The sequence below is a fragment of the Crotalus tigris genome, unplaced genomic scaffold (assembly GCF_016545835.1).
Source record: "Crotalus tigris isolate CLP2741 ecotype Arizona unplaced genomic scaffold, ASM1654583v1 scf7180000024340.7048381, whole genome shotgun sequence".
NCBI classification, from domain to species: Eukaryota; Metazoa; Chordata; class Lepidosauria; order Squamata; family Viperidae; genus Crotalus; species Crotalus tigris.
In genome coordinates this window covers 3,241,212-3,265,090 of record NW_024100510.1, presented here as the reverse complement: position 1 = coordinate 3,265,090, position 23,879 = coordinate 3,241,212, and the positions used below count along the sequence as shown (strand labels likewise).

The 23,879-nt window shown below is 35.7% G+C and overlaps 1 protein-coding gene across 2 annotated transcripts in view; it reads left to right on the top strand.

Annotated features, from left to right (window-relative positions):
• The window catches only part of COL4A1 (collagen type IV alpha 1 chain), a 163,367-nt gene that overhangs the window by 30,375 nt on the left and 109,113 nt on the right, over window positions 1-23,879 (top strand). For both annotated transcript variants that reach the window (XM_039326372.1, XM_039326370.1), the window contains exons 2-9: window positions 8,906-8,956; window positions 14,908-14,997; window positions 15,093-15,137; window positions 21,395-21,439; window positions 21,547-21,609; window positions 21,691-21,744; window positions 21,908-21,934; window positions 23,468-23,551. Coding sequence is in view for 1 of the 2 variants with exons in the window: in XM_039326370.1 (XP_039182304.1) it covers window positions 8,906-8,956; window positions 14,908-14,997; window positions 15,093-15,137; window positions 21,395-21,439; window positions 21,547-21,609; window positions 21,691-21,744; window positions 21,908-21,934; window positions 23,468-23,551 (459 nt within the window). In the remaining variant the exon portion in view is untranslated. The remainder of the gene's footprint in view (window positions 1-8,905; window positions 8,957-14,907; window positions 14,998-15,092; window positions 15,138-21,394; window positions 21,440-21,546; window positions 21,610-21,690; window positions 21,745-21,907; window positions 21,935-23,467; window positions 23,552-23,879) is intronic.

The window sequence follows — 23,879 nt, the reverse complement described above, 5'->3', positions numbered from 1 at the left end:
TCATATATGTACATGTTCTATCTCATCACCTGAAGGTTGAGAGAAAATCATTAGGAGCCCCAAGATTTCAAAAAAGCAATGAAAACCATATTGTAATATATGCCATTGATATGTTATACTGCAATATCTAGAGGACTATCTAGTCCTCCTGTGGAAAATCATTAAAGAGAGATCCAATCTAGAACTAAGGAGAAATTTCCAGACAGTGAGAACAATTAGTCAATGGCTTGCCTCCAGAAGTTGTGGGTGCTCCATCACTGGAGGTTTTCAAGAAGAAATTGGAGTCTTCCAGTTTGCCATCGCGGTTCTTGCAGACACTGGAAGGCGAGCTCTGTCTTCCACGTTTGATTTCGTTCCATTGGGGGACCCCGGAAAGGGTCAAAAGTCACCCTGTAGGGGTGGACAAGCAAGGAGGGTACCCCTGCTTTATTGCGGAGGGCAGCAGCTCTTCCACTTGATCCAGGGCAGCCCTCCAAACCGGCGGAGGAAAGACCAGCCGATGATGGAATACCTTGGACTATAAATTTTTATTTGACAAATGTCTTCCACTATAAAGACCACCTATAATACGTGAAATAGAGGTCCCTTACCCAGTTCTAAAAATTATTTTTAATGTCAGATTTTAAAGTCATCAGCTTAACACATTATTAAGAGAATATGGATGAAGATCAGGAAAAGATCCTTTCCATGTTGAAAGCAATACATGAAACCTTTTTTTCAGCTTGTGACAAAATAAGATGCAACATAAAGGAACAAGATGCCAGTTTAGATATACAAATCTAGATCTTGACTACAACCAAAGAACTAACAACACAGAAAATAACCAGAGAAGTGGAACAATCAAATACCAATTGACCAACAAATTCAGCCAATGGAAAATTCAGAAAAGGGAGTGACAACACTGAAAATGGAAAAGACTTTCTATATAAATCAGAAGAAATTTGAGGAGAAGGAAGAAGAACAGATTGAATGGAAGATAAACATCTCAGGACAATCATGGGAAATTGGAGTAATAGGGAGGCGATCTAATGAACACAAATGGGCTAGTCCTTCCAAAAAAATGGCAACTAAATGGTCTCTCTCTTATTTCAAATAATATATATAATAATGGAGGGAGATCTATTTGATGATTTAAAAGCACTGACATGGAAGGCTAGTTGGCAAAGGAAGAAAGCCAGAATAAGGCTGAAGAAAATTAGAGTTTTGATTTATTAGAAGGGATTTCATATTACTAATCAGAGGGTTGAATATGGTGGAAAATAGAAATTTTTTAGAAAACAAAGTATCATTATAATTGAATAGGTAAGACATGTAACAAGACTAATAGACTTTGGTATGAAAAGGAAAAAAGAGAGAAGTTGAGATAAGGGGAATTTTGGTCATTTAATTTAAAATATTTGGAAATCAGTTGAAAATAAGGATTCTATTTGTTTAATATTTAAAAATCAGGCCCAAATGAAATAAAATATGATTATGTTTGATTTATTGGTTAACCCAGACAATATATATAATGTTTTTGATTTATAGAAGGGGATATTGTATTATTAATTAGATGATTTAATATGGTGGAAAATAGATAACTTTTAGAAAATAGAACAAGACTATATTCAAATACATAAGATGTGTATTTCAAATATTAGATTTTGTTATGAACTGAGATAAGGGAAACTTTGGTTACCTAAAACTTGGAAATTATAAATATCAGATGTTAATTTAAATATTGATGGGAAATTAAGATTGGGGGAAAAAACAATAACAGAATATTGATTATATATAAGGATTGAATGTAAATGCAATTAAGATATGTATAAGCTAGAAATTTATTGATAAATGTAATAATTATGTTTTACTTAGTTGATATAATAAGAACTGTATTAGCCTAATATGAGATAGTAGATATTAAGGGAAAAAGAGAAGAAATATTTGGTGTTGTAATTTGAGATTTGTACTAAAGATTTATGTGTTATTGAACTATTGATTAACCCAGGCACCATGTTGCTTTCCAAATACTTGAATGTAAAACTAGAAAACTAATAAAATATTATTTTAAAAAAGAAGAAATTGGACAGCCATTTATCTGGAATGGTATAGGATCTCCTGATTGAGCAGAGGGTTAGAGTAAAAGACCTCCAAGATCCCTTCCAACCCTATTATTCTATGTTCTATGATCTTGTGAGTAAACAGACATCTAGACTGATAGAAATTGAATGATGTCCTGGATTTACTCCAAGTAGCATTTTCAAAAGTTCAGAGTATAAATGAATTAAAATATGGCAATGGACTCTCTTATATGAACAAGATACCCTTCAAAGTTCTAACAATAGAGAACAGCTGTGACAAAAAAGAAAACAATCTAGGCTGCAGACAAAGAGAGACTTATAAACTTCAGGAAAAAAAACCTTCTTGAACTTTCTGGATTACAAATATCTACTTAACTGTGGCTCCAAAGCTATTTGGAGAGAAAAGAAAACTTTGATTCTTTGCTCTCATGGAAAACCAGAGACTTGCAGAAAGAACTTATCAAGAAAAAATAAATATCTTTCAAGAGGAGACATATGATATGCTGCAACTAATTCAAATAACAATGATTTCAAACCACAAAGAAATCCAAAATAACTTTGAAAATATAAATCAATTCATCTCCAATTTAAATTTACAACAACAAAAAATCTACAACAATAGAGAAGGAGCAGATAAAACAGATAACTGAACACAAATTCGAGCATAGAGACTTAAAATAGAACCTAACAAAACAAAGAAGTATGATTTAACTCGAGTGGGAAAAAAATCACAAGAAATATTGAATTTGTAAAAGACAACTTATACTTTAAAACCAGAAAACACATTTGAGGATAAGAAAAAAGATTGGACAAAATGGACTGCAGAGATGTCAGGAGCACCACTAGAACTGGAGAGACAAAAAATGATAAGAGAAACAGAGAGAAAAAGAAAGAAAAAATTTTTCAACAAACATGAAAGGGCAAATACCTCTTACAAAGATATTGTACTTGACTTATTTTTTATATCTACAGTAACACTTACAAGAATATGGAAAGGGGATGAGTGAAGAAAAAGAGGGAAAGAAGTAAGTTGGTTTGAGGTGGGAGGTGGTTTGGGAGGAAATGGGCAGGCAAGACCGAATGTGGTGTGTATCAATTTGTTTTATTTTTTATCTGAAGTATTTGTAAGATTGTTATGTATTGTAATGTTGAAAATAAAAATTTTTACAAAAAAAAAAAATGGAAAGATTCTTTGATTCAGCAGAACATATTGATTAAGAAAGATACTGGACAAAAGAAAAAGACTAAAGTGAAAATTAAGAAAATAGACGATGGGACCTATCAGAGAGAATATTTAAAAAAGAAACACCTGTTTGAATATGGTTAAAGAAATAGAAAGATTATGGATATGAATTTTATTTTAAGAGGGAGGAGCCCCTCAAGTAACATAAAAGAGTTGGAATGGCTTATATAAAGGAAATGTTTTAGATATTTAAATGTGATTGACTTTAAGAAAATTACAATGGATTAAAAAAATGGGTTGAATAAGAGTTAAAAAACCAGATGACTAGATTTATTAAATGGAATATTTAAAGATTAAATATATTGTTAATTATGGTAAAAAAGAATGGAAAGTTTTGGAAATAAATATGTATTAGCTTAGGGGAAACATGGATTTTAAGTAGCATACTACCTTTTTATTTTTCTTTACTCTTATTCTTTTTTTTTTAGTCTTATTTATTCCTTAAGAAAGTTAAAAGTATTGGGATGGCTTACATGAGAAAAAATAAAGTTAAATATTTAAATGTAATTAACTTTGAGAAAATCTTAAGCAGTAAGAATGTCTTGAACATTGTGGGAAAAACAAGAACTGGAAACAGGATCAATGATGAAGCAACCAGAATGACTAGATCAGTGGTTCTCAACCTGTGGATCGGGACCCCATTTGGGGTTAAACGACCATTTCACGGGGGTCGCCAAACAACGCAGTCCGCTATTTTTTTCCCCTTTTCCTTAGCTGTGCTACTCCCTTTTATTCTATTGGCTTTTGAAAGCCAATAGAATTGACTCTCTTGAATAGAGTCTAATTCTATTGGCTTTCAAAAGCCAATAGGAATTGTCCAGGCTGTCTCTGCCATGCTGAGCCCGCCAAAAGTCCCATTCTGCAAACAGTGCTGCACCAGTTGAGTAGTCCTCGACTTACGACCGGTTGAGTAGTCCTTGACTTATGACCGGTTGGGGGTTGTGGCATTAAAAAGGTTGAGAACCACTGGACTAGATAGAAAAGAAATATTATATTGATGTGATTATTATCTGTAGAAATATTAGAAAAAATATACTCAATTGTTATCTACCAAAACAACAAGAATTGTATTAACTTAAGGTTAATATGGGAAAAAAAAGAAATCAAGTAAAGCTATATGTGGATTATAGATCATAGAAACCAACTGTTAGTAAATATTTTTAAATGTAAACTGAATGAAATAACACACTGTTTACCAAATATTAAGGTCACTATGTTTAAAAAAATCAATAAAATATATTATTTAAAAAAAGAGTCACAAGTCTGTTGCTTGGAGGAATCCTTCGGTAATTTCTAAAACCAGCTTTCTATGGGTCTTTCCAGCCTCCAAAGCCCTCTTATAATCAGGTCAAAAATGATGTGGATTATTCATCTTTTTTTGGCAAGTTGATATTCCAAGGCAGTCCAAGATCGACAAATGTGCAGATGCAACATTTGGCAAATGAAGCTTTTGTGTCATGTGTGCTCCCACCTGGAGATAGTGCTGTTTCACAGTCTGAAGGATAAATAAATAAGAATGTCTTCTGGAAGTTCTGCACAAATTCTTGCCTTTTTAGGATTCTCAGAGGTCATTCTTCCTTTTTCTCCCCAATCCAGGTGCTCCTTAGTGGAAGGCCAAGGGTTTTATTTTCACAAATTTCTGGGTCTTGTTTTATGATCTGTATAAAGTAATGGCAAACACTTCAGGGTAAAACTGTGTGAGGGCTCAAATTTACTTGCCCCTCCCATTTTTTAAAAAAATGCCCCAAATCATGAAAATCACTCTTCCTCTGTGAAATGCTGAAACCCATTTAAGTCTTGTGAAATTGGAACTTTTTCACACACACAAAAATGTCATACAGGAACATTGTAATCTTTTAAGCCACTTTTTAAATTAAAAAAAATTATTTGCAAAGTTCATAGGTGCCCTCCTAATTCCTGATTTGTAGTGTTTACTGTACTGTATTGATCTATATTCTTGACAAGTATCTATAGTTTAAATGTGAATGTTTCATCTAAATTCAGGAAAGAGAGGTCCATTTCTTTTTCAATTTATCTAGAGGATATGTCTTCCCACAGAAAAAATCCACAGATGTTTGTCCTTGCTGGTAGAACCAATGAGGGGACACTGCCCAAAGCATAAAAGATCAGAATGCTCTTGGCAACTCCTGGAAAATAAACATTTACAATTAGAAACTTCTTTCCTAACACTGGAAGTTCATAGCCATTTGGGATTTTTAGCAAACCTTGTTGTTAAACATTTTGTTTTTTTAATGATTTGGAATGCTAGGACTAAAGAAACAAAAGCATACTACTTTGTATTAATTAAAATCCATATATTACTTTCTTTTTTTAAAAAAATGCCTATTGGACAATTACAATTACTTTTGCTTGCACATTCTGAAGATGGGGGGGGAAGACCATTGGTATGTCATGTCTTTGAGTTCAGTTTTTTTCCCCATCAACAACAGCATTTAAAGCAAAGCTATCTGTATTATGTATATATAGCCCTGTCACATATAGAACATAGTCATTAATGAAAGTGTTTGGGGAGAAATGTGTGCCATACAAATTAATCAGAAAAGGTAATCCAGAAATGTTCCAGAGGCTGCTGATCTACAAAGTCTGGCAGTCCCAAAGAGCCATTGTCATTGTCCTAGTTATCAACACAGAGAGGGCCCAATTTCCTGCTGAGTCCTCTTATGTCTTAGTCTTAAAACTGATGAACTTGGGTAGCACTGAATCTGTGGAAAGTTTACTGACAGCCCTAGGCCCTAGAATGAACTGAATGGCACTGTTTGTGAGGGGAGAAGGCTCCTCTTCTGCTCTGAACTATTTGACTTTTCTATCTTGTGAAGGCCAGGAAGCCAAAGCAGATGCATCATATTACATTTAAGATGTTTTGAAATATTGATAGCACAGTGCAAATATGTATATGTATTGTGGAGTGTCACAATGTAACATGCAAGAAGAGGAATGACTTGGGAGACAAAGCAAAATCATGAACAATGAGGGACAATGTCTAAACTATTGTATAATAAAATTTTAGCTTACAACGTACTCTGCAATCTGTGGTAAAAATCCAATAAGAAAGAATGCACTGGAGCCAATGAATTAGACCTAGCAGCTGCCATAATAGGCTAAGCTTGGTTTTTATTAACCTTGCTTATTTTTTAATTGTTGGGCATGTTATACGAACTTAGCTCATGTGGTTCTTGATTATACTATGCAAGCAACACAGTGAAGTTGTTGTGTGACTAAATCTACTCTGTTTTGTTTCTCCAGCTTATGCAACCAGCTCTCTTGGCTTTTCATTTTCTGATTCTATAGGTCAGAGGCCAAAAGAACTATGGCTTATGATTTGGAAATAAACGTTAAGTTTAAGAACAGCTGAGGGCCAGGGTGGTAATGGTGGAGCCTAACTTGGTACTAGTTTGCTACATGGGAAAAGGGAGACATCAATCATTTTCTTGTTTCTACAATTAAAATAATTCCTTTGAATGTGCCATTAAGTATTATATTGTTAAACCTATTTAATAAAAATACACATACTTTTCCCCTTCAGAGACAAATAAATCTTTGCCATTGGTTCTGGGTCATTTCATTTATTCCCTCCTCCACAGATTCCACCAAAACTCTTTTTAAAAGGGAAGTGGGTTCATAATGTTGAAAGAAAAATATTCATCAGGGTCCAGTCCAAGCTGGGAATAATTAAAATGAAGACTGCTTTAGAAAGAAGGTTGCAGTTTATTGAAGAGGAGAACCAGACAGAAAGATGACTCTGGGAAAATTGACCACCTGTAGCAGGGAGTGGTGGGTTTTTATACCTTCTGGGGCTCTTGAGGTTGTTTCATGTTCCTGTTTTGAGGCTTTATATTTCCTGTGTCATGTACTTTGACCTGAGTCTGAGTGTGCCCTTTTGGTACTGGTAGGTTAATCCTATTATGTCTCCTGTCCTTAGAATTTGGGTAGGGGTATATAGATTTTAGGTTTCTTTGTCTTCCTAATAGCTTCCTGGCTCCAACCTTCCTGAATGGATTATTACATCTGCATTTCTAAAAGCTGGCCTCTGCCTAGTTTCTGCTTGGAGAGAGGGGCTGGGGCTGGTTTCTGTCTTTTTTTAAAAAGATCTTTTCCATTATTCCTTCGGGGAAATATATTCTGCCTTTTTAATATTTCCCAAAATATTTCTTTCTCTGGATTCTTCCCACAATAGGTTTTGAGTACCATTCACAGTATGTTTTGAGAGGCTATCTTTCTGAAGAATTAGATTTGTCACGAGCAGGATAGAATCCTGAGTTTTTATCTTTGCATGTTTATTCATACACATATTTTGAGAGTCCCCGGCTGATTCTAATGAAGAATGTAGTGCGTGATAGATTTTTCATTACCAATCCAGACATAATTAATCTAGAAAAATGCACTGAAGACAAACAAGCAAGCACTTTTTAGCTGTATATTGAGTGAACTTAGTCTTAGAAACAAGCAATTTAAGAATCAGTTCACAAAACCATACTGTTACCCTGCTGGACTATTTCTATTCTATTTTATGATGTGTGTGGTAGAATAAGCTGTGGCAATTGTTTCCTCTTAAATAAATTGGTATACATTTTAAAAAGTATTTCAGATATAATCTTGGAATTTTATATTTTAGATTTTCTGACAATAAAAAATGTAGCCTTTTAATTGTTTCCCAAAAGTTTGGTCAAAGTAATAAAAAGGTCCACCTCAAAAATGCTTTATAACTCTCTTTTACCATCAGATAAAAAAATGACTGTTTGCTCAGACTAGATTAGTTAAACTGTATGAAGGTTTTCTTTGCTTCCTCAAGAGATCCTGAATAGATTGGAAAACTTCATCAGATGTTATTTCCCAGACTCTTCATTAAATCACAGTTCTAGTTCCTGGCCTCCAAATGATAGGACATATGAAATAGAGTTCTTTTGTATAAATTGCGATATCTAAGAATGATAAAGGCAGGAAAGGCTGAATGTCTCTAAAAACTTTTGCAGCTGTCTAGTAGGGTGGAATCTCAAAGGTGTAGGCTGGATTGGAAAGTTTAAAAGACCATCCCAACAAAAGGCAATGGTAAAGCATGTTTGCATTGTTGCCAAGAAAATTAGAAGCTTGTGCCCACAAAGTCACCAGGAGTTAAACTCAATAGAAAACAGTTGTACACCAAATATTTCTGTGGACAAATTACTGTCATGAACCAAAGCACTATGATTATTCTTAATAGTATTTTTGCTATAGTATAGCAAGTGCTAAATTTATATCCAGTATATCATGCAGTATGATATGATCTGCAGGACCCTTGATTTCCTATTTCCCCAGTTCTTTGGGGTTAAGCAGAGAAAGGGCATCTTTGCAATAGGGACTCCAGCAGATCAATTCAAAATATTTTTTTTTCTAAAAAATACCAGTATTACAGCTGCAGAGATTTGTGTTCTCTTTATCTACAATCTAAATTAGCTTTTTAATGGAGTCAACATTATTTAAATAGTCTGAGCAGACATATATTTTCATTATAAGCAACTTTTTCTATAGCAAACTTTCTCTAACAAAGTCTAACCTTTGTTGTAGATATTACCATATTGATGGATTGCTTTTTTTTAAATTACAGGGTTGTTCTGGCTGTGGAAAATGTGACTGCAGTGGAGTGAAGGGGCAAAAAGTAAGTATTCTGTATTTACAGTATTTTTCCTTCCTGTGTTTTTGTCAATTTTGAATAAATCAGGATCAATGAATTTTAATACTACCAGGACACCCAGGGGGGATAATATTTAGCTATGTGGAAGTAAAAATTGGACATAACATAGGGGAGCAAAGATTGAAGATAAAAGCCGTGATAAATGACTGGGCTGCCTGAGGAATTACCTCCCTCCGTCCTCTTTCCACCAACAAACATTTGAAGTAAAGTTTTGCAATGACCTCTGAAATGACTTGCTTTTGAATGCCTGGAAAATGTATAAGAACAGGGTTTTTCTAATATTATATCAACAAGCCTGAGAAACTTTATATTATAAATCTCAATTTTAATAGTTTTAGGAAGGACATTCTTTGTAGGATCATATCCAGTTTATCCCTCTGGGAAAACAATTTTAGGAAACCTCATACTTCCTTATGAACATTTTACTAAAAACCCTTACCCATTTATAGAAATGCAAAAACCAAAAGTTAATACTGACGTTTAAACTGTTTATTAATAAAATTAAGCAGTCGGCTGAAAAGTCCTATCAAGTTCACTGAACAGAGCTATTATTTGAGTAAGACATATATCAGTGTTGTTTAATAAACATTCTGTAAATCATATACCTTAAATTTTAGAGTATTTTATGTTCATTTCTGTGAACAACTAATTCAAGTCTTTGAATGCATGGAGGGATGGCAGAAAAGAAAGTTATTTTTAATGCAGGAGGTACAGAGATTGTAACCTTGAAGTCTGAAGTTCTTGAGCCTTGGTCAAAAAAGAGAGAAAGGCTTAATGGAGTCCAAAGATTCCACTCACTGACTTCCTTAGTATTAATTGTGCCCCATCCTATAGTGGTTGCTAGAGACACAGTCGAAAGGCAAGGTGTATAAAGGCAAGGTGCAGCAGGATCACTAAATCATCAAAGATGGGCTCAGCAGATTTTGGCAAAGCCACATGTTAAGCTAGGCCTGTCTCACAGATTTCTAGGATTAGCCTAGAATCTCGTGGAAAATGGCAAATGGTATGATAGAACTTTCCTCTATCCCCATAAAGGTGAATATGTAAATCTGTGGATAAATATTTCTGAAAAGTAATTTAAATTGTGACTGGCTGAAATGGAATGGAGATTATATCATTTGGCCTTGATCTAGACATGGGGTTCTTAAGAAACTGCCTTATGTTGAATCAGAGTATCAGTATGTCTGGACCAAGTTTGTCTATATTATACTGCCCGGCCATAGCTTTCACAGATAAATTGTTCTTGATTCTACCTGCAAGGAACAATTGCATGCAAAACATGTTCTCTGGCATGCAGTTCTCCATACATATCCCCTTTTTCAGGATTGGGATCCTCTTCAGTTGTTGGGTTGTTGTTTTTTTTAAAATTAGAAGCTATTTTATATCAATCGGTACTGAAGGAAGACCCCCACCTCCTCTGATAGAAGAAGAAATCTGGAGGTAAGAAGAAATTTTAATCACAACAGTTTAAATCTTTCCAAAGTAGAAATAAGCCCTCCCCCCAAAAAAAGAATTAATTAAATCTCGAGTCCTTTTAAAATTAAAACAAACACTCTGTCTAGCTAATTTTCAGAACCCACAGCCTCAGATGAACCCAAGTGCAAACAAACAGCTACAAAGTATCAACTTGAACAAGCATTGTTCAAGTTAACCAAAGGAATGCAGGACCGGACCGGCAATTAAGACTGACAGGATTAGAACAGAAATACAGAAAAATACATGAAATTAATGAAACACATCAGATTCATTCCTGAGACAGGGATTAACTTTTAACCTTTTTCCTAAACAAGATTGGATAAAGAAACTAGCCCATCAATAGACGCTGCTCCACGAATCAGGAATGACAGTTTGAAAACTCAGAAATTCAACAAATCAAAATTGATAATTTTGAAAAACCTGGAAAGGTATAAAGACACACATTTGGAGACCACTCTTTCTAGCTAGCCAAGAAACTTTGCTGAATGTCACTCATCTTAGTTTCTTGCCATTAAAAGACTTCTTTCCAGTAGCTCTGCTTCAATTCAATTAATTCTCCAAAGCGCGGATCGTTGCATCCCAGCTGGAAGAATCCCCGAGGGAGGGGCTCTTTCCTCTCCACAATATTATGATAAAGACAACCATTTGATTAATGAGGGGAGGCAAAAGCACCCGTTTCCACTTCCTTTCTCTTAATTTTTTAGCTGCTAGTGTTTAGGTCAACAGTGCTTCAATAGGCACAATCTCTAGTAAGAAGACAGAGATAAATTAATTTTAATATGTCAACTGTTTTAATTTTCAAGATTCACAGTGAATAACATTCATGAGTTTACAAACAGAAGTTAGCAGGTATTTTTAATAGCTATTTATAAAATCTGATCATCAACAACTTCTTAATTTCAATTCACCCATTTTTTCTTTTCAGATTTGTATTAATTTGTATTAATTGTAGACAATTAATTTGTGATTTCCCAAATCCATTTTATGATGACAACTACCACATTTCTTCAAAGAGAAATATATCTGAATTAGTACAATACAAACTAGATAATTACTAATAGAGGTAGAAAATGATTATGTGAATGCTTCATTAACTGTATTTTTCCCCAATCCATTTAAAGACCAAACTCAAAGTACAAATTCTGACACTTAAAACTCATAGATAATGGCCTTACCTCAGCTATAACCTTTTAATATACGTAATAGCAGCAGATTAGAGGTACAAAATTGGAACACTTGTGATTTTTTTCTGTTTTGCATGAAGGAGACAATTTGATGAACAGGGATAATGTATCCAACAACCTGATGCTTGTTAATTTTTAAATCTCTGGTATTTCTGTTAAATCTAATCCATTACGACATCGTCTGCCTACCATTTTTAAAAAACGTGTCTAGCAGTAATGACAGCATAACGTTTGTTGTTGTGTTGCACACTTTAAGTTAGGTATAAATTAAATTTGTATTGTAAAAGCTTCTGTAGATACTAAATGACAAAACATGTTGCAGTAAAATATAGGTTTTTTTTAGTTTGTTTTAATTCCAATTTAGTCCAATGTGGGCCCTGAAAAAAGGAGGGTGGTAGCTCTGTAGGATTGTTGGGTTGTAATATTTGCACCCTTGCTTAAGACATCAGTCACGTCTCATAATGATTGGCCCTTATTAGACATGCAAAATCCAAAATCAAACATATTGTTTTCTAGCTCAGTGCAATAATAGTGTTAAATGTATTTTTGAACAAGATTTTTTTTTTCCTGTCTAAATGTCATTATCAAAACCCTACAAAATTTTGGGAAAGAACTATAATATGATACTTTAAGGGGCAGAATTTTATCAAAATGTTCTGAGCTGATATATTTTGTGGTGGGCAGAAAGTGTGATCCAACATAAACAGTAGCTCTTACTATTACAACATGAAGAAATGTTTCTTTCATAAGAAAAATCTCTAGGTATATAATTATTTTCAGTGTGTCATTATGGCCTTAATAGTTAACCTACCCTCACATTTCTTTCACATCCATTTTGGCTAAAGATCAACTCAAAGATCAACAACCTTTTCAAGTTTGGGATGGTATTACACGTGATTGGTATGAAAGTTTCCCATCCCTCATTTGAAAATGATTTCAAACATTTAATTTTTTTTTATTTTCAAACATTTATTTTGCGGAAATGCAGGAAATTTGCAGGCTAATAGATCAGAAGCTGCCCAGAGTAGATTATAAGATAGGTTGCTATATTAGTATTTTAAATAAATAAAACAAATAAATAGTAGATAATTGAGGTCCTAGCCTCAACATAGTGTTTCTAACTAGCAAATTGCACAAAAATAAAACTGTTGTGGGAAGTGACATTAATGAAAACCAACAAAAAGTTTCACTTTTCTAGATCCATCTGGAAATTTTCTTAAGCAGAAGTAAAATAAGCAGGTTGTTTGTGTCTGAATATGTAACTACATGGATGAATGTAATTATAGTATTCATATTAACACAGCAAACTAAATCTGATACACTGATATTAGCTGAATAATAGCTATAAATAATGTTGATATTATGCAGTCATTAAATTAACCCCCACCTTGCAAAAAGAACCTGATGGCTTAAATCTAGCTTGCTCACCAGATGAGCTAGTATGAAAAAATATTTAAGAAAAATATTTTTATAACAATTCAGATTACTCATTCACCCCAAGTATTTTAAAGAACATTTTAAAAGTGATGCTTTATTCATTAATTTTGCAAGAAATTTTTAAAAACCAAAATTAAGCAACATGTCAGAAAACAAATTTAAACTGGAGACATTCTTTTTTAAAAAAGGAACTTGTGATAACAGCATAAAAAGATTGCTGCAGATATAGGTGTCACCATGCATGGAAAAAGCAGATCTTATAAGTTTAGATCAAGACAATGTAGAGAGACCCATAATTTATTAGATTGGCATACTTATACTTCTTCAATAAAAGAAAGAAAAACTTTTAAGGTTTTAGGTACTGTTTTTGAAAAGAAGAATAACAATGTCTTTAACTTGTATTAAAAATGAACAAGAGAGATAGTTACTGGATGACTGAAATAACGTTTTAAATAATCAAAACTTCTACTTATATTTTGATTACTCAGAACGAAAGGATCAAAAGATTTCAACATTTTCAAACTTTCTTAACTGTTCAAGTACTTATTTAATTCCTGAAACATTAACAAAGATTGGACTTGATTGGATTCCAGATAGTCTTCTCTGGGCTTGAGCCTGACATTAATGAATTCTGTTTAAACAGCAAAAGCGGCTCTGAATTTTTTCAGATTTTATTTAAATTATTTTGAAATAGCAAATCAGTTCAATGGTCATCAGTAGAATATCTGATCTAGAGCAATACTATTTCTGTCACATTTCTATATTCTCCTGGAAAACATTTTCATCTCTATTAATCTTTCAAGTAGGTGGTACTTATTATTCTCCCAATCCATTAAAAGTAGTCCTCATTTAGAAACTGCCTTGGATAGTGACCATTTTCAAACACAACAGTAATAAATTGTAGTAAACAATAATTTAAAATCATTTCTGGTCACACCCATATTTCTGTACCTGACAACAATACATACTGCAATGAGAGTAACTCTGGCATTGCTGCCTAAAACAGTTTTATCTAAATGAGATGAAAACAACCAGAAATCTACATAATGTCTCTCTCTTTCAGTCACATTTTCACTTAGTGACCTTTTCATTGCAACTAATGCTAAAAGTACTTGGTTTCTTTTATTTACATATATGAATAAAAAAAGGATCTAATTACCAGGCAAAATTACTTCTGTTGATTACACTGTGCTATTAGCTAAGAAAACTTTGCAATTTGAAACCACAAATTCTGATGAAATCACATATTTGTCTGATAAAAGGAACTGTAATCCACTTGAGATTATAATTGTTAGTTTTTAAAGTAGCACATGACTGTTGTTTTTGTAGCAAAACACTAACATGGCTACCCTGATGGAAATTGTTTTAATGGTATGTAAACAAATAAAAAAGCCAAAAAAAGATGGAGGGGTAATGATATAAACATTTGGTAAACTCTTAATTTTGTACTCATTTTCAGATTGAAGTGAAAGATCTTAAACATAAGGGACTTATGCATCACTTTTAGTTGCATTAATATCTTTACAAATGTAAATGGTAAGCCCAGAACAGGGGACTTTGCCTTATGAATATGAAAAAAATGTAATTTAGCTCTTTTTTACCTTATCAATGTTCCAGTAACAATGTCCTTTCTGACTTCGTGACATTAAGAAGTAGATTTGTTTAGTCTCACTGCTATATGTTATACATATTCTCCTTCCTCCTCCTCCTCCTCCTCCTCCTCCTCCTCCTCCTCCTCTTCCTCCTCCTCTTTTACCATTTTGGGTGTCGAGGGATATATCACATATATATTATATATTGTGTATTTAATTTTCACAGGGTGAAAGAGGTTTGCCAGGTTTACAAGGCTTGGTTGGATTTCCTGGAGTACAAGGACCAGAAGGGCCACCAGGAGCCTCTGGAACGAAGGTAAAATGAACCTTATGCCAAATATTAACTTGCAGAATGGTACTTGAAATCCTGATAACAATAAACAAACATACTGTTTTTGTATCTTTCTGTAGGGTGATACTGGAGAACCAGGACTACCAGGAACAAAAGGAACTAGAGTAAGTTTACATGAACCATTTTTGCTGCTATACATATAATGCCAATTGTGTTTTATGTAATAAGCCATAGTAGCCTGGTTTACATAATACTCCAAACCATTAGTCTTGGATTACAAATCATAATAACTGGGCTCACGTAATACACTAGATTATAATCAAATACACTGTAATCTGCATTCTGCTCAGCATATACATACTCTCGTTTTTTAGAAGTAGCATTGAGCAAGTTAGTCATTGTTAATTTGTTGTATTTATTACATGGCAATGTGCATGATACTTTGCAGAGCACAATTTGCATGCCCTGAATGTTTATAATTACTTTTTTATCTTCTTGCTAGAATGCTGTTTAATCCACTTAATTAATCAGTGTTAATGCTCAATGATGTGAAAATGACAATGAAGTAGCTATTTACACTTAAGTCTTACTAGGCAAAGGTGTCATTTGATCTGTTGTTTGCAAGTAAGAACAAGAAAGTATTCAACAGTGTATTAACAATCTAGCTCAAACATTTAAAGAAAAATGAAATATACTCCCATAAAAAAACCTAAGAATGCTTTGGTGGCTTTTGGAGATTGGGATCTGAAGTTGCTGTTCTCAAGGATTGTCAGAGAGTAACTGCTTCTCTGAGTTCTTACAGGTTCATGCATGTATCTCAATTGTAACATCTAGCCACCTCGTTTATCAATCTCTGTTTCAATGGCTTTCAATTTTCCTGGCATCAGAAAAAATGATTATATCTTCTCAAGTGATTCCTTAAAGTGGTAAGATTTTCCATCACTAAGCAATGTCATAAAGCATAATATCACATGACTATGTCTCTTAGCAAAAGCAGTTCCAGCAGTCCCCGATTACAATCATTAAATGAATCAACATTGGTTGTTAAGCAAATATTCCATGTAACCATGATTTCTGACTTCCTGCTAACTTCTCAATTCACTTTGCTTGCGGGAAGCCTGCAGAGAAGGTGGCAAATCACAATCATGTGACTGAGGGACAATGCAATGGTTAGAAATCCAGGCCAGTTGCCAAGCACCCGATTCATGATCATGAGACTGTGGGGCCTGATGATGGCCAGAACTTTAAGGATTGGTTGTAAATACCACTCATGCAGTACCATCCTAAGTTCAAACAGATACTGACTTCTGGATGAGGAAAAAGGCAGATTAGACATTTCTGAAAGTGCAGAGACAACAATGTAGTAATAATGTTGCAACAACCAATGGACTGGTAGCAAGCTCGATCCAATAGAACCTGTTTGGACAAGGTGAGGATGAGGGAGCACTGTCATATGTACTGGATGGCAGGATAAGGTTTCTTCCATAGTCTGAGCACTAGGAGATGAAGGAAATCATCAAACCATTAATTGCAACAGGGCTTTGAAGAACATTAGATTAGACAAATTTCACATTCTAATCACTTTTGAATCTACAATTAATGTAAAGTTATAAGAGGTCTTTCAAACAACAGGTCTGACCAGACAAACTTGGAGTATTAAAACTTGCTAAGACTTTGAAAAAGTGAGTAAATAAAAGAAGCCAAAAATGGGACAGTAGAGGAGCCTAAAGCTCCAGTCAGGAAAAGGAACCTATAACTAAACTAACAGCAATAATTTCTATACCTGCCAAGGTATTTCTTGAAGAAGACTTAAATAAGTTAAAAATGTCACAGATGAGGAAGAGAAAATCCCCCAAAATATACAAATGTTGGTAAATAAAGAAACTGTAGATTATAAAACAAAGTTAATAGTTAAAGTGGAATTATGAACAACCCTGAAAAACAACCAGGACAAGGACATATTATTGGATTTACAAAGAAGGTTTCCAGCGTTCTCAAGAAATCTTTGAGATGGGAGAAAGTTTCAATGGGAAATTCAACCCTACAGCAGCAATTTGATGAATTAAAAATTAAGAGTTAAAGGCAAAAGAAAGGAACATAAAGCTGATTTATTTGATCAGGGGTAAAATAAGAACAATCTTTATAAAATTCTGGAAACCCTTTATGATGTCATGGTTCCGGTAGATGAGACCAGTTAAAAGAACTTCAAGGCAAAGAATTCTTCCTTAAAGAATATTTTATTTGCTACAAAATAACGGCACATACAAAGGTGAACCCAAGACTAAATTCCCTTTCCCTTGGTTACAAAGTTACAAGTTTCAATTCCCACCCCAATTAGATGTCATAAATCATATTCACCAATTGTTAGAAAACGCGGGCACCCCTCCCAGCTCTCCAGCCCGCCAAAATGTTATCGGTAATGACCTTGGTTCCCATACATGAGAATTTATTTGGCTAACTTAGAACTACACTCCCTCCCTCCTCCTTTCTAAATATGTGGCAACCAAAAATGAAGTGAAAATGGCTTTAGTTCAGTTCATTACAGTGTTGACATTCGGCTCCCTTTAAACAAAGGACAAATCCTGCAATTTAAACAAGAAAAAAAGTTAGGAATCCTCTCTCGGTTTATTTGGATGTTTGCCATAGAATTCGCATATCAATCTATCAGCTTTCACATCAGTACTTTTTACTCAGGTGGCTTCCGATAATGGATATCCCTTCCATGGCACCAAATATTGCAATTTGCCTTTGTATAATCTAGCATCAAGAATGCATTTTACTTCGTAATGAGTCTCTCCAGCCACCACAAGTGGGCCAGGCGCTTTCTTTTGAGGGGGTCTCAAAGTGGACTCCCTGAAAGGTTTTAATAGACTGCTCTGAAACACTGGATGGATCCTTCCTAAAAGATGAGGGAGTTTTAATTCTATAGTGACTGGGTTTATGATCCGAACCACAGGAAACGGTCCCAGGTATTTTGGTCCCATTTTTTTGCTAGATAACTTAAGTTTTAGGTATTTTGTAGAAAGGTAAACCTTTTTCCCCACATGGAATGATTTCTGAGGTGCTCTTTTTTATCAGCTTGTTTTTTTAACCCTCTGAGGCTTTTGTTAAAGCTTTCTTTGTATTATCCCAAACACCCCTCCAAGCAGATATCCACTGATCTAAAGTTTGAGAGGTAAGGGGGTCCTGGGGGTATCAAGGCATCGGAATAAAATCCCTTAAATGATGTACGTCCAGTGCTGCTATGTACTATGTTGTTGTAAGCCACTTCAGCAAAAGGGAGGAGATCAGTCCAGTTTGTCTGTTGGTAATCTACATAGCATCTAAGATACTGCTCCACCATTGCATTTGCTTTTTCAGCTGCTCCATTCATAAAAGGATGAAAAGCTGATGACAATCCTTGGGTGGAACCAATTAATTTCAGAAAATCTCTCCAAAATCTGGCTGTAAATTGAACTCCCCTGTCTGAAATTATTCATTTTGGTGTGCCATGCAGCCGGTAAATATGCTTAAGGAACAACTTGGCTAGTTTCTGGGCAGATGGGAGGCCAGAGCATGCTATAAAGTGAGCTTGCTTTGAAAAAAGGTCAATTACAGTCCATATTACCATATTTCCTCTACTCTCTGATAATTCAACAATAAAGTCCATAGCAATCTCCTCTTATGGCTGAGAAGGATCTGTGACAGGCTGTAACAGTCCAGGGGGCTTTCCTGGGATTCTCTTCATGGTAGCACAGACTGCACAGCTTTTTACATAGTTCTCCACATCTTTAAGCATGGCCACCAAAATTTTCTCCAAATTATGTGTAGTGTCTTTAAATATCCAAAGTGACCAGCTTGTTTAATGTCATGGCTGCATTGGAGCTCTTGGAGTCTGAGCAATTCAAGCAAATACAATTTCCCCCCTTTCCAAGCTAATCCATCCCTATGAGTCTGGATGGTTTGATTTTCCTTGAGCCATCGGTCATTTTTCAATTCTTGTTTTAATTTCTTTGTTAATGGGTTGTCTGGGTTAGGTGACTTCACGTGTCATTGTTTTCCAGGTGTTATTTGAGCAACAACTTGAGGTGGTGGCATAATAGAGTCTATGATTTCTTCACGTTGGCTTTTATATTAAGGCAGCCTAGAGAGGGCATCAGCTAAGAAATTTCTTCCATCTGGTATATATTTCAGAGTAAAGTTAAAATGGTTAAAATTGCACCCAAGTACTTGTTTGGGGGATAGTTTATGGGGAATTTTCAATGCCTCTAAGTTTTTGTGATCAGTCCATATTTCAAAAGGCACTTTGCACCCCTCTAGGAAATGACACCAAGTCAATAAGGCCCATCTGATTGCGAAAGCTTCCTTTTCCCAAACAGCCTACCTTTGTTCTGCGTCAGTGAGTTTTTTTGAAGTGTAAGCACAGAGTTGTAATTCTTCTTTACGTTTTTTTGTAGTAGCACTGCCCCCACAGCCACATCACTAGCATTAGCTTGAATAAAAAATTGCTCCTCAGGATGAGGGTGTTTGAGAATTGGGTCTGCAGTAAACAGTCTTTTTAAATTCTCAAAAGTGGCTTGGCACTCTAACGACCAGTATAGGGGTTTACCTGGTTATGGCTTACCATCTTTGCCAGTTTTTAATAGCTCTGTAAGGGGCAAAACAACCTCAGCAAATGAGGGGATAAATTGGCAGTAGAAATTAGTGAATCCCAAAAAACTTTCGAATTGTTTCTGAGTTCTTGGGGGCTGCCACTCAATCACAGATTTTCCATTTCAATGCCTTCACTGGAAATTCTGTACCCTAAATAATCCAAACGTGTCTGATGGAACTCACACTTTGAGAGTTTTGTGTATAATTTAGCATTCAGCAGCTTTTAAAGTACTTCTCGTACTAAAATTGTATGCTCTGCCATAGTCTCTGTATAGATTAAGATGTCATCAAGGTAAACCAAAAAAAATGATCATGTAGCATTGATTGATCAGCTGCATGAAAACAGCAGGAGCTCCTTGTAATCCAAAAGGCATGACTTTAAACTGAAAACTACCCAGGGGGCTGTTGAAGGCAGTTTTCCATTTATCACCTTTTCTTACTCTAACGCAATATCAGTGACCTGGCTGGCCTCATCTAAAACATTTGATGAGTGGTCCAGTTGATGCCTTTGGAGCTCCAGTAGTTCCAGCAGGTGGGATTCGCTGGGGAAGCTGATGCCTCGCTGGATCTGGTCTTGGTCTAGGTCCAGGGGTCGCTGGCTTCCTGTAGCGGCTTTACTCGATGTCTAAATTCATGGCCATGCGATACCACTCATGGAGTTGATCAGGGATCCCCCATTAGATGCATGCCTGGAATAGATCTGGGTCCAATCCAGACTTGAAATGATGAACTAGTGATCGCTCAGGCAACTGCACAATTCTGCCAGCCACTCTCCGGAATTCACGCACATATTCCTTTGCTTGCTGACTCCTCTGTTTAACCTCATGAATATCTTTTTCAGCTTGCAGGGCTATGGACCCATCCTCAAACCTCGTCCTTAGATCTTGGATAAACAGGCTGTAGTTTCATAGTTCAGGTGATTGCTCATTGTACAAGCCATTCAACCACTCTGCTGCTTCCCTCTCCAAGTTTGCCACTACCACATTGACCATATTGGCAGGGTCTGAATAGGCATTGGCATTGCTGTTCATTTGGAAGCACACTTGATTCAAGAAGAAAGTTAACTTTTCAGGGTTGCCATCAAACGTGGGCTTCAAAGGAGGGGCTTCCATGGGTCGCTGCCGATCTAAGAGAGCCTGCAGCAACCCATACTGTTGCAATTGATCTCATGGGAGCCCCGCTGCTTGGCGAACTCTTGGTAGGGGCCTTGGACTGGTGTGGCATTGGCAATGTTCTGGGCTAAGTCACCAGGGTGCCGATCAGGACTAAGTCTGTAACGATGATGGTCTGGACTAGCATGGTGCTGATATCGATCTGGACTGGCCCGATGTAGCTATCAATCAGGGCTATCTGAGTATTGGTGGTGATTGGGACTTGCTCTTGCTCTTTCAGGGCTGATCTGGCGTGGGTACCAGTCAGGGCTCACATAGCAATGGTATCGATCGGGGCTAACATACCGTTGCTGATGGTCAGGACTGGCATATGGACTCTTTGCCAATATTTGGCAATGGTGTTTTGGAGAGGAATGTTGTTGGGGTTCAAAATTACAGAAGCCGCATAATGTCATCACAAGTCCTGCCCCTGCTCTCTATGTTGAATATTAAAATGAAAGGGCAGAGCTTATGACAGAGTACTGCTTTCATCATTTTATTAAAACTAAAAAGTGGTTGAGAATGTGACTGTTGTTATATGTGTTTCTGGTGATTTAAAGTGCCCCTCATGAATGTTGAGGCAAAACAATTTCTTGATGGTACTATTTACATTCTTTTTATCATTTCCTCAAATCTAGGGCCCCCCTGGTCAAGCAGGCTATCCTGGGAATCCTGGTCTTCCGGTGGGTATAAAACCAAAGTTGCAGTTGAAACACAGTCAAGCTTTTATTTCGGTAGGAAATAACCTACTAATCACTGTTTGCTTTTCTGTATGCTTTCTGAACCTCAGGGCATCCCTGGAGGAGATGGCCCACCTGGTCCTCCTGGGATCCCAGGATGCAATGGAACAAAGGTAAACTGTTTTTAAAAAGTAGTTTGAAGCTCTTTTTTAAAAAATCCATGAATTAAAGACAATTTTTTTCTCTTCCATTAGGGAGAAAGAGGTCCTCTTGGCCCACCTGGCTTACCTGGCTTACTTGGCAATCTCGTAAGCATTTTAAAATAATTTGTTTTAACTGAAATCAAAACAAGTATAATAAAAAAATTGGAAATCGATGACTCAGTTTGCAATTCAAAATTTAATTGTGGAACTTGATAATTAAAGCATCTTGCTAGTTTCTTAATTTCTCAGACAATGTTATATTTTCCAGGGACCTCCAGGGCCTCCAGGAATAAAGGTACATTTTTTAGTTAAGAACATACCTATCATTTATTGTTTACATGACATGCTATGTGGATCTGGTACATCAACAGAATTCAAAAAACCATTTGTTGCATTGGTCACAGGAAAAAAAAATCCATAGAAGATTAAGCATTTGCGCTAACTCAAAAGGTCACAGAATAATGAGCAGTTTGATTTATTAAAGAAAACCAAGATTGGTTCTCCTCTCCCTTGTAAAATATTAGCAGTCCTTATGTTGCCCATTCTAAATTTGGAGCTAGGATCCTCTCCATTCTGAGAACAAAGAATCAATTGCCTTATTGGTTTTTTTTTCTTTTTTTGGAAAAATATACTTCATTTCTCTTTTGAGGAAAAATGAACTATAGAGAACACACTTTGATTGAAAGTGGGGCCTGATGCAAGTTTCCTGCTTTAAAAAATATCCCCTTTCTCAAGGTTTTTAGTGGGCCATTTACCACAAAAGAAGTCATGAGGCAAATATAGTGACAGAATAAGACTATAGCTTCATCCAGGCCGAGGAAAGATTCCAGTTTGGACCTCTATATGAGTATCTTTTTTTTCACAAAAAAAATGGTCAGTTTCTTTCATTATGTCAGACTGCTCCAACCATACTGTAAAATTCTTCTAAAACAAGTTCAGTTACAACTTTTCCATTCAATTCACAGGAAGGATTGGAAGAACTACTTAGCTTAGCATTGAGAGGATGGCCCCACAGCAGGCATCTGTTTTTGCTCAGGTTCCATTTAAATATATATCAGATAGGTGGGTCAAGGATCTCGCCTGTGCTTGTCATGTAGAATTGCTGAAACACTACAAAGTTCAGTTCTCAAAAGAACAAGGAGAATCATCCTTAAAAAAAAAAAAAGGATGCAACTAATGGAACCTGGTAGCTCCCTTTGGCAACCAATAATTTTGTCCCTCTTTTGTACATTTTTAAAATTTACTATCAATCTGAGGGGCAAATAAAAAAAGAAATATAAAACCTAACTATAGTAATAGCAATACCATTTAGACATATATTGGTCCATAGTGCTTTATAGCCCTCTCTAAGCAGTTTACAGAGTCAGCATATTGGCCCCAACAATCTGGGTCCTCATTTTACGGATCTCAGAAGGATGGAAGGCTGAGTTAACCTTGAGGCTCGTTAGGACTGAATTCCTGGCTGTAGGCAGAATCAGCCTGCAATACTGCATTCTAACCACTGTACCACCAGGGCTCTAAAAAATTCCATGGGACAAAAATAATTGTGTAGCAATTAGATTTCTGTTTTGTCACGCTTTTGGTCTTGTCCATGCATTGCTCTTTTGGTTAAAAGCCACCTTAAGGAACTCAAAAACATTTTCTTGTTATTTTGCAATATTTTCATGAAATCCTTAAAAACCTTAATATATCATCAAATGTAAAATTTAAAATTAATTATGATTACTGATAATTTAAAGTCCTCAATTTTCACTCAAACAGATGAACAGCAGCAGCAATGCTCTTGTACAATGTTGTAATCTATTATTTTAAAATCTGCATCATATAGGGAGATCCAGGAGAAATTATTGGAATCCCACCACATGGTTTGCAAAAGGGTGAGAAAGGATTGCCTGGACATCCTGGATTGTCAGTAAGTTTTATTACAACTAGCAAAGATCACAATTATGATAAATGGTGAAGTGATAAGAGGAGGCAAAGGAGAATCTTGTTATTGCAGAAACCTTAGAGAAGGAACTGACTTGCATTTCTATACACTGTGGATCATCTTTACCCCCCTAAGTCCATCAGAAAAACAGAATCCAGAGGCTTCCGGTTCGCGGCGGCATTAGTCGTATGAAGAGACTCCTCTCCTCGTCGACTAGGTTTCTCTTCGTCGGTGGACCCTTATACGGGTCCAAAGTTGCCCTGGAGGGTGTGACTTCTGTCGAGGAGGCTGCGGTCCAGCTGCAGAGGAGCGG